This window comes from Drosophila miranda (genome assembly GCF_003369915.1).
Source record: "Drosophila miranda strain MSH22 chromosome Y unlocalized genomic scaffold, D.miranda_PacBio2.1 Contig_Y2_pilon, whole genome shotgun sequence".
Classification (NCBI taxonomy): Eukaryota; Metazoa; Arthropoda; class Insecta; order Diptera; family Drosophilidae; genus Drosophila; species Drosophila miranda.
The window spans coordinates 28422082-28437866 of NW_022881614.1; the positions used below are offsets into that span (position 1 = coordinate 28422082).

The 15785-nt window shown below is 46.0% G+C and overlaps 1 protein-coding gene across 1 annotated transcript; it reads left to right on the forward strand.

The window, feature by feature from the left end:
* Positions 1–9518: 9518 nt before the first annotated feature.
* Positions 9519–15114, forward strand: LOC117193919. The gene is made up of 2 exons (XM_033398587.1): positions 9519–9660; positions 14458–15114. The coding sequence occupies exons 1-2, from the start codon at positions 9519–9521 to the stop codon at positions 15042–15044; spliced, it is 729 nt and encodes a 242-aa protein (XP_033254478.1). The 3' UTR covers positions 15045–15114.
* The last annotated feature ends 671 nt before the right edge of the window (positions 15115–15785 follow it).

Genomic DNA, 15785 nt, shown 5'->3' on the forward strand with positions numbered 1-15785 from the left:
CGTGCAAAAGGGGGAGAAGATGCGAGTAAGATGCGAGGTCTAAAAATATAGACCTGGTGGCTATGGAACAGCTCGCTTCGCTAAGTAAACGAATGGCAGAGCTGATTCAAAGCTCGGTAGTTGATTCAATGCAACAGTTAACCCGAACCTCAAGTCAGTCCACTGTCACCGCAGCTTTATACCGTTCTCCAACGCCGTTGTCCGAGCAGTCGCAAGCAACAAGCTATGGAAAGGGAACTGGTCCTGGCCGTAGACAAGCACCCCAAAGCATAGATCATCCGTCACCATTGCGAAGCGGTTCCTCTGATTTATCCCAGAGACCGGACAAAGTGGTCCATATACTTAATGGCTGGAAAATTAAGTTCTCGGAAGTCGGGGTGTCGATAGATAATTTCATATATAGAGTAGAGGCATTGACCCATCAAACTTTGGAAGGAAATTTTTCCGTGCTTTGCCGGAATGTGAGTGTTTTGTTTGAAGGGAAAGCTAACGAGTTCTACTGGCGACATCATAAGGCTGTAGTTGAAGTTCAATCAGAAGAAAAAGACGAGAAATGACGCCAAGAAAAAGATGACGTTGACATCGAAGAACTGATCCGAAACCGAAAGCAGAAGGCAAGCGAGACTTTCGAAATTTGTCGAAGACGCGAAATCTTCTTAGAGGACGTTAGAACCTCGCATGGGTATGCGAAAACCATGCCTTTTCGGCGAGAGATATCGGAGCTGAAACAGGACGTGGTGCCCGAGAATATTCAGAGAGTGAGAGGGAGATGGAAGTAGACGCAATTGCATTGATCTGTTGGAATTGTCGGAAGACGGGACACAGATATCAAGATTGTGTTTCTGAACGGGGAATTTTCTGCTATGGCTGTGGTGCTTCTAACACATACAAGCCCAGTTGCGAGAAATGTTCAAAAAACTCCAAGCTCAGCACGCCGAAGTTGCCATTCAAAAAGAAGGCTTCGTGTGTGCTACGCCATCAAGGCAACAATACCGATTAGAGGCACTTCCACTACCAGTAGTGACCACGATTTACCCAGACCTACAAACAAGCAACGACAGCTCACTGTTGAATTGCACAGACAAAACCAGATTAGACGATTCAGTTACCGGAAATGATTTGTATATAGAGAGAGGGGCAGCAAGATCGCGTAAGGGGAAGCGAATGACTCGGTTTTGGCAAAATGTAAAGATATGCCGGTCAGGAATTAAGCATTTGAGCGCTCTCGCAGACATAAAGAGAGATCCTCGTCCGTTCTTACCAATCCGTCTGCTAGATCGAACCGTCTATGGCTTGTTAGACTCCGGGGCGTCCATCAGCTGTGTTGGAGGCGAGTTGGCTAAGGAAGTGGTCCTTGCCGATGCACCTTACAAACGTATTAATGATAGAGCCAAAACAGCGGATGGTAAGGCTCAGAAGATAGTGGGAAGGATGAGAGTAGACGTGGAATATGGGGACGAGAAGAAGTCTCTTGAGTTATATTTAATTCCTTCGCTCAAACATGATCTGTACCTGGGAATTGACTTTTGGGAGCTGTATGACCTGTTGCCCAGTCAGTTGCGAGTGTCCGAAATAGAGATGTCGAACCAAGAGACAAGCGGGGTTGAACAGCACGAGCTGACGCCGATACAAAAGGATCAGTTATCCAATGTACTGAAGTGTTATCCCTCGTTTGCTCAAGAAGGTTTATTGGTCCTCGCCAATAGTGTTGGTCTCTAAGCCGGGAAAAATCCGCATCTGTTTGGATTGCCGGAAAAGCTTATCCCTTGCCTCAGATTAACGGGATCCTAGCCGTTTGCCGAAGGCAGAATTCATCTCGAGTCTTGATGTGAAAGATGCGTACTGGCAAGTACCGTTGGACGCAAAGTCCCGGGATAAGACGGCCTTTACAGTCCCTGGACGTCCCCTTTACCAATTCAAAACAATGCCTTTTGGGCTGTGCAACGCCACCAGTACCATGTCACGATTAATGGACAAAATAGTTCCTTGTAACCTTCGAAACGAAGTGTTCATTTACTTAGACGATGTCGATAGTTTCTTCGAATTTCGAGCGACATCTGGAAGTACTATTAGAAATGGCCAAGCAGCTCAGGCGAGCGAAATTAACTATCAACATCGGTAAAAGCCATTTCTGCATGCGCCGAGTGAGGTATTTGGGGCACATAATAGGAGACGGAGGAGTCCGAACCGATCCCGACAAGATAAAGGCCATTGCCGACTTCCCAGTACCGAAAAATCTGAGGGGACTGAGAAGCTTTATAGGAATGTGTGGGGGGTATCGTAAGTTCGTACCAAATTTTGCGTCACTCGCCTCGCCCTTGACCGACGTCATGACAACCAAGAGGAAGTTTGTGTTTCCAAAGGAAGCCATATAAGCCTTGAGAAGCCCTGATTTTACGAAACCGTTTTACATCCACTGTGATGCTAGCAAAACAGGAGTAGGGGGAGTTCTGGTGCAGCTGTCGGAAAAAGGGGACGACTGTCCAATCGCTTATGTCTCGAAAAAACTAAACAAAGCTCAACGAAATTATACCGTAACCGAGCAAGAATGTTTAGCCGCCATAGTATCGCTGAAGAATTTCAGAGCGTACGTGGAAGGACACGAATTCACCGTGATAACGGATCACGCGTCCTTAAAATGGCTCATGTCTAATACTGACCTCAGTTCTCGGCTAGCCCGATGGGCACTAAGATTGCAAAGATACCGTTTTAAAATTGAGCATCGAAAAGGCACACAGAACGTGGTTCCTGATGCCTTGTCGCGGGTTAATGAAGAGATGGTGGCCGCTTTGGAATTACCCGAAGGGTCGCTGGTTGATCTTGAATCGACAGAATTCAAGTCACCCGAGTATACCGAGTTAGTTAGCCGAGTAGAAACCAACAGGGATAAGCTGCCTGATTTGAAAACTGACGGCGTCTTCGTATTCCGTCGTGCCGAGCACCTGTCTAGTACGCCAAAGCGCTGGAAAGCAAATGCAACGAAGTCACAATCTGAACGAGAAGCGATACAACTTACGGTCCAGCGAAGTAGCGTTTGCAGTAGGCCAAGAAGTGTTTAGGAGAAATTTTAAACAAAGTTGTTTTCAGTCCCGCTACAACGCCAAGTTTGGGCCTGCCTTTGTGAAAGCCCGTGTCCGCAGAAAGATAGGAAATTCCTACTACGAATTGGAAGATTTGCAAGGACGCCTGCTGGGTAACTACCACGCAAAGGACATACGATAGTAGTAAGTCGTTTCATGTGGTATCAGCCTAGGAGATGTAACCACCCATAGTCTGATCTGGTGGGGGGCTTTGTAGGGGTCATGAATCGACTCAGTATGTGTTGGAAGGCGCCTTGCTGATCAGCTGCCTGGACAGCTGACCGCAGAACGGACAAGTGTAGAAGTCAGCCGAGGTCAGGGTTGCTCAATTTTGACAACCTAGAGGGCGTAACCTCCCCATGCAAGAGTGTATGCAAATGACAAGCGGCCAGATCAAGTTTCCGGCTTCAATCTTTTCCTGTGCGACAATTTCCCCGTCCCCAGCCGGCGCACAAGTCGCCCGACGAGGAGTGTGTGCCGACAAAACAAGGCGCGTACGAGCCGTGCCACATTTAAAATATTTATAAACATTGATAGAAATACCGAAAGAAAACTCAATATACCGTTCCCGCTTCCATAGAGCCCTGTATTAATAGAGTTTCGTCGACATATAAAAAGATCTCGGTCCGTGGTTCGAAATGGCGCATTAAAGCCGGTGGTGAGGAAAAATTATGGCCCGAGAGATGCCCTGAATAATTAAAATTAATAGTTACGCTTTTTGGAAACCAGATATCAGTTTCCCAATTATCAGTTCCAAAACAGACCAATGAAGTTCCTAATATTTAGCTTTAATTATTAGTAGGGCCCGTTCGTATTAAGAATTTATATAAAGTATGGAAAATAGATAGAGGAAATTGTGAGAAACCTAAGAAGTACCGAGAAGAAAAGGAAAAACAGAAATTTAATGGTTTTAGGACTAACTCCGTATGAGGAAAGTCAAAGGTTGCGAAAAATAATAATGTAAACGAAAGGAAGGATAATGTTCTATTTCAGAGTCGCCGGGAGATCGATCTTTCGCCGATGGAGGAGCATGACTGCGTGAGTACAATCCTGCGCCTTTCGTTTGATTCTGGTAGTTGCGCCCGATCCTAATCTCTCAGAAAAGAAAATAAGACTTGAACATAAGATAGAATCGCTAATGAATAGCTACCATCTTACACTTTCCTCACTGTTCGGAGCAGAACCCAGCCGATTAGCTGCTTGCCAAATAGCACCTAATTCTTGGCCCTCAGCCGCTTATTTTGTTTGTTACTTATGTCTATGTCACTCATTTGTTTGTTAAAGCTTTGCGCTTGCTTGCCCTGCTAAACGCTCTCTGCCAGCTCGCTCTTCGCTATCTCCGCTTTGCGTCTGCCTACCGACGTCGGCCGAGCGAAGCTGCGCTTAGCGATCGGAGCGGCAATGTAAAGGGCAGGCAAGCCACACTTGCAATTTGGATGTCACGCATTAAAGAACATATCGTAATTTTATTTCTGCGCCGAGTTTTGTTTAATTCGAAATAATTAGTCGGCCGATTGGGGATAAAAAACATTATCTCCACATAAAATTTGGTGACCCCGACGTGATCTCTGAGTTGCAGTGTCAATTAATAATCATTCGCGATCGACATTCGTTAGCCCTAGCAAATTTTCGGCGGTTAAGCACAATTCGGTACTAAAACACACTTACATACACCTACATACACGCATTGCTGGCTATTAATTTCTCTGTCGCGACAATTCGGTCAGTGCAGTGCGGTAGGCAGTGCAGCGAACTCACTAATACACACAAGCGGAGTACAGCTCGCACAGCCGCACAGCTAAAGAAATTAGCTGTAATCCCTTTGCTTTCGGTTCCCACGTTTATACGTATACAGGGTGTCTTTTTCGGTCGTGCTGAGTGACTCTTTTAAAACCTCAACATGGCAGCACCTGAGCCTACCAATGTCGCGAACGCAGCAATGCCGAGTGATGTAGATTTCTACAAGCACAAGGCCGAGTCCATCGCGCGCCAACTAAAGGCCATGGATCGCTTTCTCACCAAGGAAGAGCTTGCCGAGTTAGATGAGGCAGAACTTCAAGCTCGCTTAGAGCAAATCGAGCGAATAAATGCGGATTTCGATGCCGCTCAATCGAGCCTTGAAAGGCTGGATTTCCTGCAGTTAGCCCATGATGGCCGGCTGGACTTTTCGAATATTTATGTCAAGGTTAGGTCCAGGCTGTCGCGGGAGTTGATGGCTGCTCGCACGGTAAATGTTGCCAATTCAACGGCTCGGCATACTCTCGAGGGGAATTCGTCGTTGTTCGCCTATAATAGTATAGGCCGTTCTCGAATGCCCGAGTTGCAGCTTCCGCGATTCGGTGGGAACTACATGGATTGGCCAGAATTCCACTCGATGTTCTCGACAATGGTGCACACAGACCATCGTATACCAATCATCGAAAAATTCCAATATCTTCGTGGATGTCTAGATGGTGCTGCGCTGGATACGATTCGTTCCTTGGAACTTTCTGAGGAGAATTACCACAAGGCGTTGAATTTACTAATGTTGCGATTCGATAATAAACTGTTACATTTTCAGGCACACGTCAAGGCTATTTTCGGGCTGCAAGGGGTGGAGAAGGGCTCGGCTATCGGCTTGCGCGCGCTCAGCGACAAAATCAATTCGCACTTGCGTGCCCTTCAGACCTTGGCGACCCCGCAGGAGATATCCGATGGGTTGCTGATCTTCATCATAGGCACGAAATTGGACCACAAGACCAAGGAGAAATGGGAAGAGAACTTGCCGACGTCAGGATTGCCTCGGTGGTCAAGCATGGCCTCATTCTTGGAAGCGAGATGTCGGATGCTGGAGAATTTGGGATCAGCCATGGCAACAAGTCCTAGTCAACAGGTGGGAGAAGACAAACCTGTCACCCTTATCACCTCCAGTAACGACCATCCTAACCCCATATGTAACCATTGCAATTCCTCCGAGCATTACATATCTAGATGTCAGGCATTCCTGAATCTCTCTGCGTTTGAACGATACAAAGAAGCAAAGAAGAGCCGCTTGTGTTTGAACTGCCTCAACAAAGGCCATGAATTGCAGAGGTGCAGGTCAGGACTTTGCAGGCATTGCCAGGCCAAACATCACACGCTACTCCACATTCCATCGGGAACTGGTGCTTCATCTTCCTCTTCACCGGCCGAGGAATCGATCCAGCAAGAGGCCGCGACTGTGCTTCTAGCAAGCGGGTGTGCCAGCCCTTCCCCCTCGATCCAGAAATCTCAGCCTAGCCAGAACGTGTTGCTACCTACTGCCCTCGTCCATGTAACAGATCGTTATGGAGCGCTTATCCCATGGCGTGCCATTTTGAATTCTGCATCACAGGCAAACTTTGTAACATCTATACTTGCTGATCAGTTGCAGTTGGATCATCGCTCGTCTTATGTTCACATCTCTGGAATCGGAGATTCCATTCTACCTTCGAGCAAGTCTGTACATATAGTTGTACAATCCCAGGACGCAAGCTATCGAGCTTCCTTCGCTGCAATTGTCACCAACTCAATTACGGAAATGCAGCCTAACATCGGCGTAGACGCAAAGAATTGGCCAATGCCGAATAATCTAAAACTAGCTGATCCTAATTTCTCCAAGCCCCAACGTATCGATCTGTTGATAGGTTCTGTTTTGTTCTTCGATTTAATGTGCGTCGGACAGATTCGACTATCAGCCCAATTGCCAACATTGCAGGAGACAAAACTTGGTTGGATAGTATCAGGAAGCATTGATAGCTCGGAGAATAAGCGTGCAGCTTTAGCCGCTTTTGAAAATTCCTCGTGCATCTCTATTGACGATTTTCGACCCACAACGCTGGAGTACCAAAACTTAGAGCAGCATGGCAGGAAGCAGCTGCTCGAGTGCCAGGTGCAAGTGGAAAAACTGCGATCGGAGAATCAGGAACTGCAGCGCGAACTTTTCCATATATTAAAAACCTACATATCCACGCTAAATGAAATTCAACTTTCAACAATTTCTACATTGCCAAATTTCCTGCCATTCTATACAATTACAGAGGTTCCCGATGATCAAGACGTAATCACGACAAGCCGCCTTCGTAAAGAAGCGCCGATTGCTGCGTTCGACGATCATCCCAGCGTAGCCGCCAGCTGCGCCCAAGCAAGCATCTTCTACAGGGCCGTTGGAAAAATAGCGGTTCTGCCCCTTCAGGATGGATCTGTTGAAAGCCTTTGCCTTCCAACGGGGGGTGAATGTTCGGAGCAGAACCCAGCCGGTTAGCTGCTTGCCAAATAGCACCTAATTCTTGGCCCTCAGCCGCTTATTTTGTTTGTTACTTATGTCTATGTCACTCATTTGTTTGTTAAAGCTTTGCGCTTGCTTGCCCTGCTAAACGCTCTCTGCCAGCTCGCTCTTCGCTATCTCCGCTTTGCGTCTGCCTACCGACGTCGGCCGAGCGAAGCTGCGCTTAGCGATCGGAGCGGCAATGTAAAGGGCAGGCAAGCCACACTTGCAATTTGGATGTCACGCATTAAAGAACATATCGTAATTTTATTTCTGCGCCGAGTTTTGTTTAATTCGAAATAATTAGTCGGCCGATTGGGGATAAAAAACATTATCTCCACACTCACTATATCCCATATTACCCGTCGTGTACAAACAACCGAAGTAACGAAAAATGTAAATGAATTTATGCCAGGAATACCCTGCTTACAATAAGACGAACTTTAATCATTAACTTCACCCCATCTCACGTTATAGACGCCTCAGAATCTTCACACACATGCCTATACATGTGCATATACTCGATATACATAAATACCTAGAATTAGAAAATTATGCCAGGAATACCCTGCTTACAATAAGACGACCTTTAATCATTAACTTCACCCCATATCACGTTATATACGCCTCAAAATTCTCATACACATGCATATACATGTACATATATTAGATATAAAGACCTAGCATTAGAAAATTATGCCATCTCCGATTATATTAGTTTTAACCGTTTCTCGAACAAATATATAATGAAATTCAGATAAAGATAAGGTAGAATGAACTCTGTGCCGGCGTGCCGCGATCTAGCTGAAGGGGCCGTCTGAACTTCCAGTTTCGAGGAAGATGGTCATAGGTTGGGTGGGCAAAATGGGCTACCACACTGACATCCGTGGGATAGCAACCGATATCTCCTCCCTTTTTCTCTCCTTTTTCTCTCCTCCTTTTCCTCTCACCCCTTCACCCTCTTTTTCTCTCTCTCTCTCTCTCTCTCTCGCTCTCTCCTCTCCTCCTCTCCTCTCTGCCCTATCCTTTTCGAAGCCTTTTTATCTTTTTGATCGTTCTACCGATAGTTTTCTAGCACTGTATCGTCGCAGCACGCTCAAATCTTGGGAAAACAAGAAAATCGTTAAAATTGTCGTGTGATAACGTTGAAAAGTGGAGACGATCGGCACGAGCATGAACCACCACCCCAAAGCCGACGAGCTAGAGCCGGAACATTTAAAGCGTGCCCCGCCGTTACGAGCGTTACACGTTACAGTTATAATAAAATTAAAAAGGTAATTTTATTAAATGATTTTAAGATAAGATTTTCATAAGTTTTCATAAGTGGCGCCCAACGTGGGGCCCGACTGGGTATATTCAAATACTCGGCTGGACCCGTGAATGATTAGATGGAAATTTTCTTTTTCCGCTTTAAAAAAAAAAAAAAAAAAAAAAAAAAAAATTCATTTTTTGTCAAAGTTCTTTCGCTATTCCTTGCTGAATAGTCATCTGCAGTGGAAATCAGATAAAGGAGAAGAGGCATTCCTTTCTGACCCCAGATGACAGTCAGCAAGAAGAGGCTCAGTTGACTGGAAGCGACGTAGGCTAGATCCTTCAGTGGAATTGCAGAGCGCGAATGACGAATGTCGACCGCCTGACCCTGCGGGAAATACCGCGTTAGTTTTCACACGATCCTATATATCCTATAAGTAAAAGGCTTCTTCGACTCCAGCGCTTTGGAACATAGGTATTCTGCTTTCGAGCGTTACTCTATCCACGATGGAGGGAAGAGATTTATTCAAGAATTACTGACGGTGGTCTTAGAGTTGGCTGTCGAAAGCTGGAAAACAGATAAACCAGGTTTTATTATCGGTTACTGTCCGCTGCCGGCGTCGAACAATCTGGGTACCCACTGTCGAGATCAGTGTTGATCCATGGATGCGAGTCGTGTTAGAACCGAAACGTAAACCTTTCAAAAGAGATATCGGGAAAAAAAATACCAAGTAGATGGCGGTGCGCGAGCGTCGGTCATAGAGTTCATTCATTATAAGTATTAAAGTTTATTACCGAAATTTGAGGGGAATAAAACAAAGTTAGGAAGAATTATAGTCACGGTCCTCAGTACAGTATTGTTGAGCCAATCACATCAGATATAGATTATAGGAGACGACTGAAACAAGTAGTATTTTCTTGCCATGGGTTTGGACAGATCTCCTGGAAAGGAAGCCCAAGGAGCAGGTGAAGGTGTCAGCCTTGTGTGCGCGCTGTGCCAGAAAGCCATACTGACCACGGATGAGGTATTCCGTTCGGTTTGCGAGCACGAGTTCCATCTTCCCTGTATGAGCACCCATTTAAAGACTAGTAATGTTTGCCCGGTATGTGAAAGCAGGTGTAGAGCTGTAAGCGGGGCGGTGCCGAAGGTAGTAGCGCAAAATACTCGCGCTCAGTCTAAGGAACGTGCAAAAGGGGGAGAAGAAGCGAGTTCATCTAAAAATATAGACCTGGTGGCTATGGAACAGAGATTGCTCGCTTCGCTAAGTAAACGAATGGCAGAGCTGATTCAAAGCTCGGTAGTTGATTCAATGCAACAGTTAACCCGAACCTCAAGTCAGTCCACTGTCACCGCAGCTTTAGACCGTTCTCCAACGCCGTTGTCCGACCAGTCGCAAGCAACAAGCTATGGAGAGGGAACTGGTCCTGGCCGTAGACAAGCACCCCAAAGCATAGATCAATCGTCACCATTGCGAAGCGGTTCCTCTGATTTATCCCAGAGACCGGACAAAGTGGTCCATATACTTAATGGCTGGAAAATTAAGTTCTCGGGAGTCGGGGTGGATAATTATACCCGATACTCAAAATGAGTATTGGGGTATATTAGATTTGTGGTAAAAGTGGATGTGTGTAACGTCCAGAAGGAATCGTTTCCGACCCCATAAAGTATATTTATTCTTGATCAGCATCAATAGCCGAGTCGATTGAGCCCTGTCTGTCTGTCCGTCCGTCCGTCTGTCCGTCTGTCCGTCCCTTCAGCGCCTAGTGCTCAAAGACTATAAGAGCTAGAGCAACGATGTTTTGGATCCAGACTTCTGTGATATGTCACTGCTACAAAAATATTTCAAAACTTCGCCCCGCCCACTTCCGCCCCCACAAAGAACGAAAATCTGTGGCATCCACATTTTTAAAGATACGATAAAACCAAAAACGCAGAATCGTAGAGGATGACTATATGTTTTAGAATGTAAGATCTCAACCAGATCGTATAATTATTATAGCCAGAATCAAGAAAACAATTTCATTCTTTCTCGCTCTGTCTCTCTCTAACGCACAGGTTTCATGGTCGGCTTTGCCAATTGCAAAATATGAGTTCAAGGATCTCAGAACCTATAAGAGCCAGAGCAACCAAATTTGGTATCCACACTCCTGTGATATCGGACCTTGACCGTTTCGTGTCCAAATTTCGCCACACCCCCTTTCGCCCCCGCAAAGGACGAAAATCTGGGGCATCCACAAATCTCAGAGACTATTAAGGCTAGAGTAACCAAATTTGGTATCCGCACTTCTGTTAGATCTCACTATAAAACGTATATCTCAGAATTTCGCCCCACCCCTTCCGCCCCACAAAGAACGAAAATCTGTTGCATCCACAATATTGCAGATTCGAGAAAACTAAAAACGCAGAATCATAGATAATGACCATATCTATCAGACTGCTGAATCTGGATCATTTTTATACCTAAAAGGAACAAATCAATTTGCAGTGGCTACGCAGCGCCCGACGTCACGCTCAGACTGATTTTCTGTCTCTCTCGCACGCACTCTTTGTCGTGTCGTTTAATATTAGCTGCGTCTGCCGGAGGAGAGCCATACTGACTAAGTATCGGGTATAACTGTAGAGTTGTGGTGTCCGCAGCAACTCACAACGTTCCCCTCGTTTCATATATAGAGTAGAGGCATTGACCCATCAAACTTTGGAAGGAAATTTTTCCGTGCTTTGCCGGAATGTGAGTGTTTTGTTTGAAGGGAAAGCTAACGAGTTCTACTGGCGACATCATAAGGCTGTAGTTGAAGTTCAATGGGAAGAAAAAGACGAGAAATGACGCCAAGAAAAAGATGACGTTGACATCGAAGAACTGATCCGAAACCGAAAGCAGAAGGCAAGCGAGACTTTCGAAATTTGTCGAAGACGCGAAATCTTCTTAGAGGACGTTAGAACCTCGCATGGGTATGCGAAAACCATGCCTTTTCGGCGAGAGATATCGGAGCTGAAACAGGACGTGGAGGCCCGAGAATATTCAGAGAGTGAGAGGGAGATGGAAGTAGACGCAATTGCATTGATCTGTTGGAATTGTCGGAAGACGGGACACAGATATCAAGATTGTGTTTCTGAACGGGGAATTTTCTGCTATGGCTGTGGTGCTTCTAACACATACAAGCCCAGTTGCGAGAAATGTTCAAAAAACTCCAAGCTCAGCACGCCGAAGTTGCCATTCAAAAAGAAGGCTTCGTGTGTGCTACGCCATCAAGGCAACAATACCGATTAGAGGCACTTCCACTACCAGTAGTGACCACGATTTACCCAGACCTACAAACAAGCAACGACAGCTCACTGTTGAATTGCACAGACAAAACCAGATTAGACGATTCAGTTACCGGAAATGATTTGTATATAGAGAGAGGGGCAGCAAGATCGCGTAAGGGGAAGCGAATGACTCGGTTTTGGCAAAATGTAAAGATATGCCGGTCAGGAATTAAGCATTTGAGCGCTCTCGCAGACATAAAGAGAGATCCTCGTCCGTTCTTACCAATCCGTCTGCTAGATCGAACCGTCTATGGCTTGTTAGACTCCGGGGCGTCCATCAGCTGTGTTGGAGGCGAGTTGGCTAAGGAAGTGGTCCTTGCCGATGCACCTTACAAACGTATTAATGATAGAGCCAAAACAGCGGATGGTAAGGCTCAGAAGATAGTGGGAAGGATGAGAGTAGACGTGGAATATGGGGACGAGAAGAAGTCTCTTGAGTTATATTTAATTCCTTCGCTCAAACATGATCTGTACCTGGGAATTGACTTTTGGGAGCTGTATGACCTGTTGCCCAGTCAGTTGCGAGTGTCCGAAATAGAGATGTCGAACCAAGAGACAAGCGGGGTTGAACAGCACGAGCTGACGCCGATACAAAAGGATCAGTTATCCAATGAACTGAAGTGTTATCCCTCGTTTGCTCAAGAAGGTTTAGGAAAAACCGACTTGATAACGCATGTTATCGACTTAGGGAACGCCAGCCCAGTGAAACAAATACATTTCCCTGTTTCGCCAGCCGTAGAAAAGGACATGTACTCGGAAATAGACCGAATGATCCAATTGGGAGTAATAGAGGAATCAGACAGCGCTTGGTCCTCGCCAATAGTGTTGGTCTCTAAGCCGGGAAAAATCCGCATCTGTTTGGATTGCCGGAAAGTGAACAGTTTCACGGAAAAGGATGCTTATCCCTTGCCTCAGATTAACGGGATCCTGAGCCGTTTGCCGAAGGCAGAATTCATCTCGAGTCTTGATGTGAAAGATGCGTACTGGCAAGTACCGTTGGACGTAAAGTCCCGGGATAAGACGGCCTTTACAGTCCCTGGACGTCCCCTTTACCAATTTAAAACAATGCCTTTCGGGCTGTGCAACGCCACCAGTACCATGTCACGATTAATGGACAAAATAGTTCCTTGTAACCTTCGAAACGAAGTGTTCATTTACTTAGACGATCTGTTGATAGTTTCTTCGAATTTCGAGCGACATCTGGAAGTACTATTAGAAATGGCCAAGCAGCTCAGGCGAGCGAAATTAACTATCAACATCGGTAAAAGCCATTTCTGCATGCGCCGAGTGAGGTATTTGGGGCACATAATAGGAGACGGAGGAGTCCGAACCGATCCCGACAAGATAAAGGCCATTGCCGACTTCCCAGTACCGAAAAATCTCAGGGACTGAGAAGCTTTATAGGAATGTGTGGGTGGTATCGTAAGTTCGTACCAAATTTTGCGTCACTCGCCTCGCCCTTGACCGACGTCATGACAACCAAGAGGAAGTTTGTGTTTCCAAAGGAAGCCATAGAAGCCTTGAGAAGCCCTGATTTTACGAAACAGTTTTACATCCACTGTGATGCTAGCAAAACAGGAGTAGGGGGAGTTCTGGTGCAGCTGTCGGGACGAATGTCCAATCGCTTATGTCTCGAAAAAACTAAACAAAGCTCAACGAAATTATACCGTAACCGAGCAAGAATGTTTAGCCGCCATAGTATCGCTGAAGAATTTCAGAGCGTACGTGGAGGGACACGAATTCACCGTGATAACGGATCACGCGTCCTTAAAATGGCTCATGTCTAGGATTGCAAAGATACCGTTTTAAAATTGAGCATCGAAAAGGCACACAGAACGTGGTTCCTGATGCCTTGTCGCGGGTTAATGAAGAGATGGTGGCCGCTTTGGAATTACCCGAAGGGTCGCTGGTTGAATCTTGAATCGACAGAATTCAAGTCACCCGAGTATACCGAGTTAGTTAGCCGAGTAGAAACCAACAGGGATAAGCTGCCTGATTTGAAAACTGACGGCGTCTTCGTATTCCGTCGTGCCGAGCACCTGTCTGGAGAGCAAATCCACGACGAGTATGCTTGGAAGCTCTGGGTACCAAAGAGTTTGGTTCCGGATATCCTAAGTCGAGCTCATAATAGGTCGCTAGCTGCTCACGGAGGAATCCACAAAACGATCGAACGCATAAGGCGTCACTACTTTTGGCCAGGTTTGGTTTCGGATGTCAAGGCTTATATCAACTCCTGCGACGTGTGTAAAACGACTAAGGCTCCGAATCGCATTCTCCGACCTCCGTTGGGGAAAGCACCAGAAACCCACCGGTTTTTCCAAAGGCTATTCGTTGATTTTTTGGATCCCAATCCCCGGTCCAGAAGCGGGAATATTGGCATTTTTATTGTGCTCGATCATTTCTCAAAATACGTATTTCTGAAACCGGTGAAGAAAATTAGCGCAGATGTGGTGGTCAAGTACCTAGATGGAGAGTTGTTCATGAAATTTGGTGTACCCGAAACTATCGTATCCGATAATGGATCGCAGTTTCGATCTGAAACCTTCCGAAATCTCTTGACTCAGTTCAAGGTAACGCACACCCTGACGGCAGTCCTCAGGCGAACGCCTCCGAACGGGTGAACCGTTCCGTGATTGCTGGTATCCGGGCGTACATACGACCCGACCAGAAGAACTGGGACGAGTGCTTAAACAGAATAGCGTGTGCGTTGAGATCGGCAAGACATGCCAGCGTAGGAACGACTCCGTATTATTTGGCTTTCGGTCAACACATGATTACAAGTGGTTCGACATATTCGTTATTGAGAAAATTGAACATGCTAGAGGATCGATCGTTGGTGTTCGATAAGCAAGATTCCTTTGAAATAGTACGCCAAAGCGCTGGAAAGCAAATGCAACGAAGTCACAATCTGAACGAGAAGCGATACAACTTACGGTCCAGCGAAGTAGCGTTTGCAGTAGGCCAAGAAGTGTTTAGGAGAAATTTTAAACAAAGTTGTTTTCAGTCCGGCTACAGCGCCAAGTTTGGGCCTGCCTTTGTGAAAGCCCGTGTCCGCAGAAAGATAGGAAATTCCTACTACGAATTGGAAGATTTGCAAGGACGCCTGCTGGGTAACTACCACGCAAAGGACATACGACAGTAATAAGTCGCTTCATGTGGTATCAGCCTAGGAGATGTAACCACCCCTAGTCTGATCTGGAGGGGGGGCTTTGTAGGGGTCATGAATCGACTCAGTATGTGTTGGAAGGCGCCTTGCTGATCAGCTGCCTGGACAGCTGACCGCAGAACGGACAAGTGTAGAAGTCAGCCGAGGTCAGGGTTGCTCAATTTTGACAACCTAGAGGGCGTAACCTCCCCATGCAAGAGTGTATGCAAATGACAAGCGGCCAGATCAAGTTTCCGGCTTCAATCTTTTCCTGTGCGACAATTTCCCCGTCCCCAGCCGGCGCACAAGTCGCCCGACGAGGAGTGTGTGCCGACAAAACAAGGCGCGTACGAGCCGTGCCACATTTAAAATATTTATAAACACTGATAGAAATACCGAAAGAAAACTCAATATACCGTTCCCGCTTCCATAGAGCCCTGTATTAATAGAGTTTCGTCGACATATAAAAAGATCTCGGTCCGTGGTTAGAAATGGCGCATTAAAGCCGGTGGTGAGGAAAAATTATGGCCCGAGAGATGCCCTGAATAATTAAAATTAATAGTTACGCTTTTTGGAAACCAGATATCAGTTTCCCAATTATCAGTTCCAAAACAGACCAATGAAGTTCCTAATATTTAGCTTTAATTATTAGTAGGGCCCGTTCGTATTAAGAATTTATATTATGTATGGAAAATAGATAGAGGAAATTGTGAGAAACCTAAGAAGTACCGAGAAGAA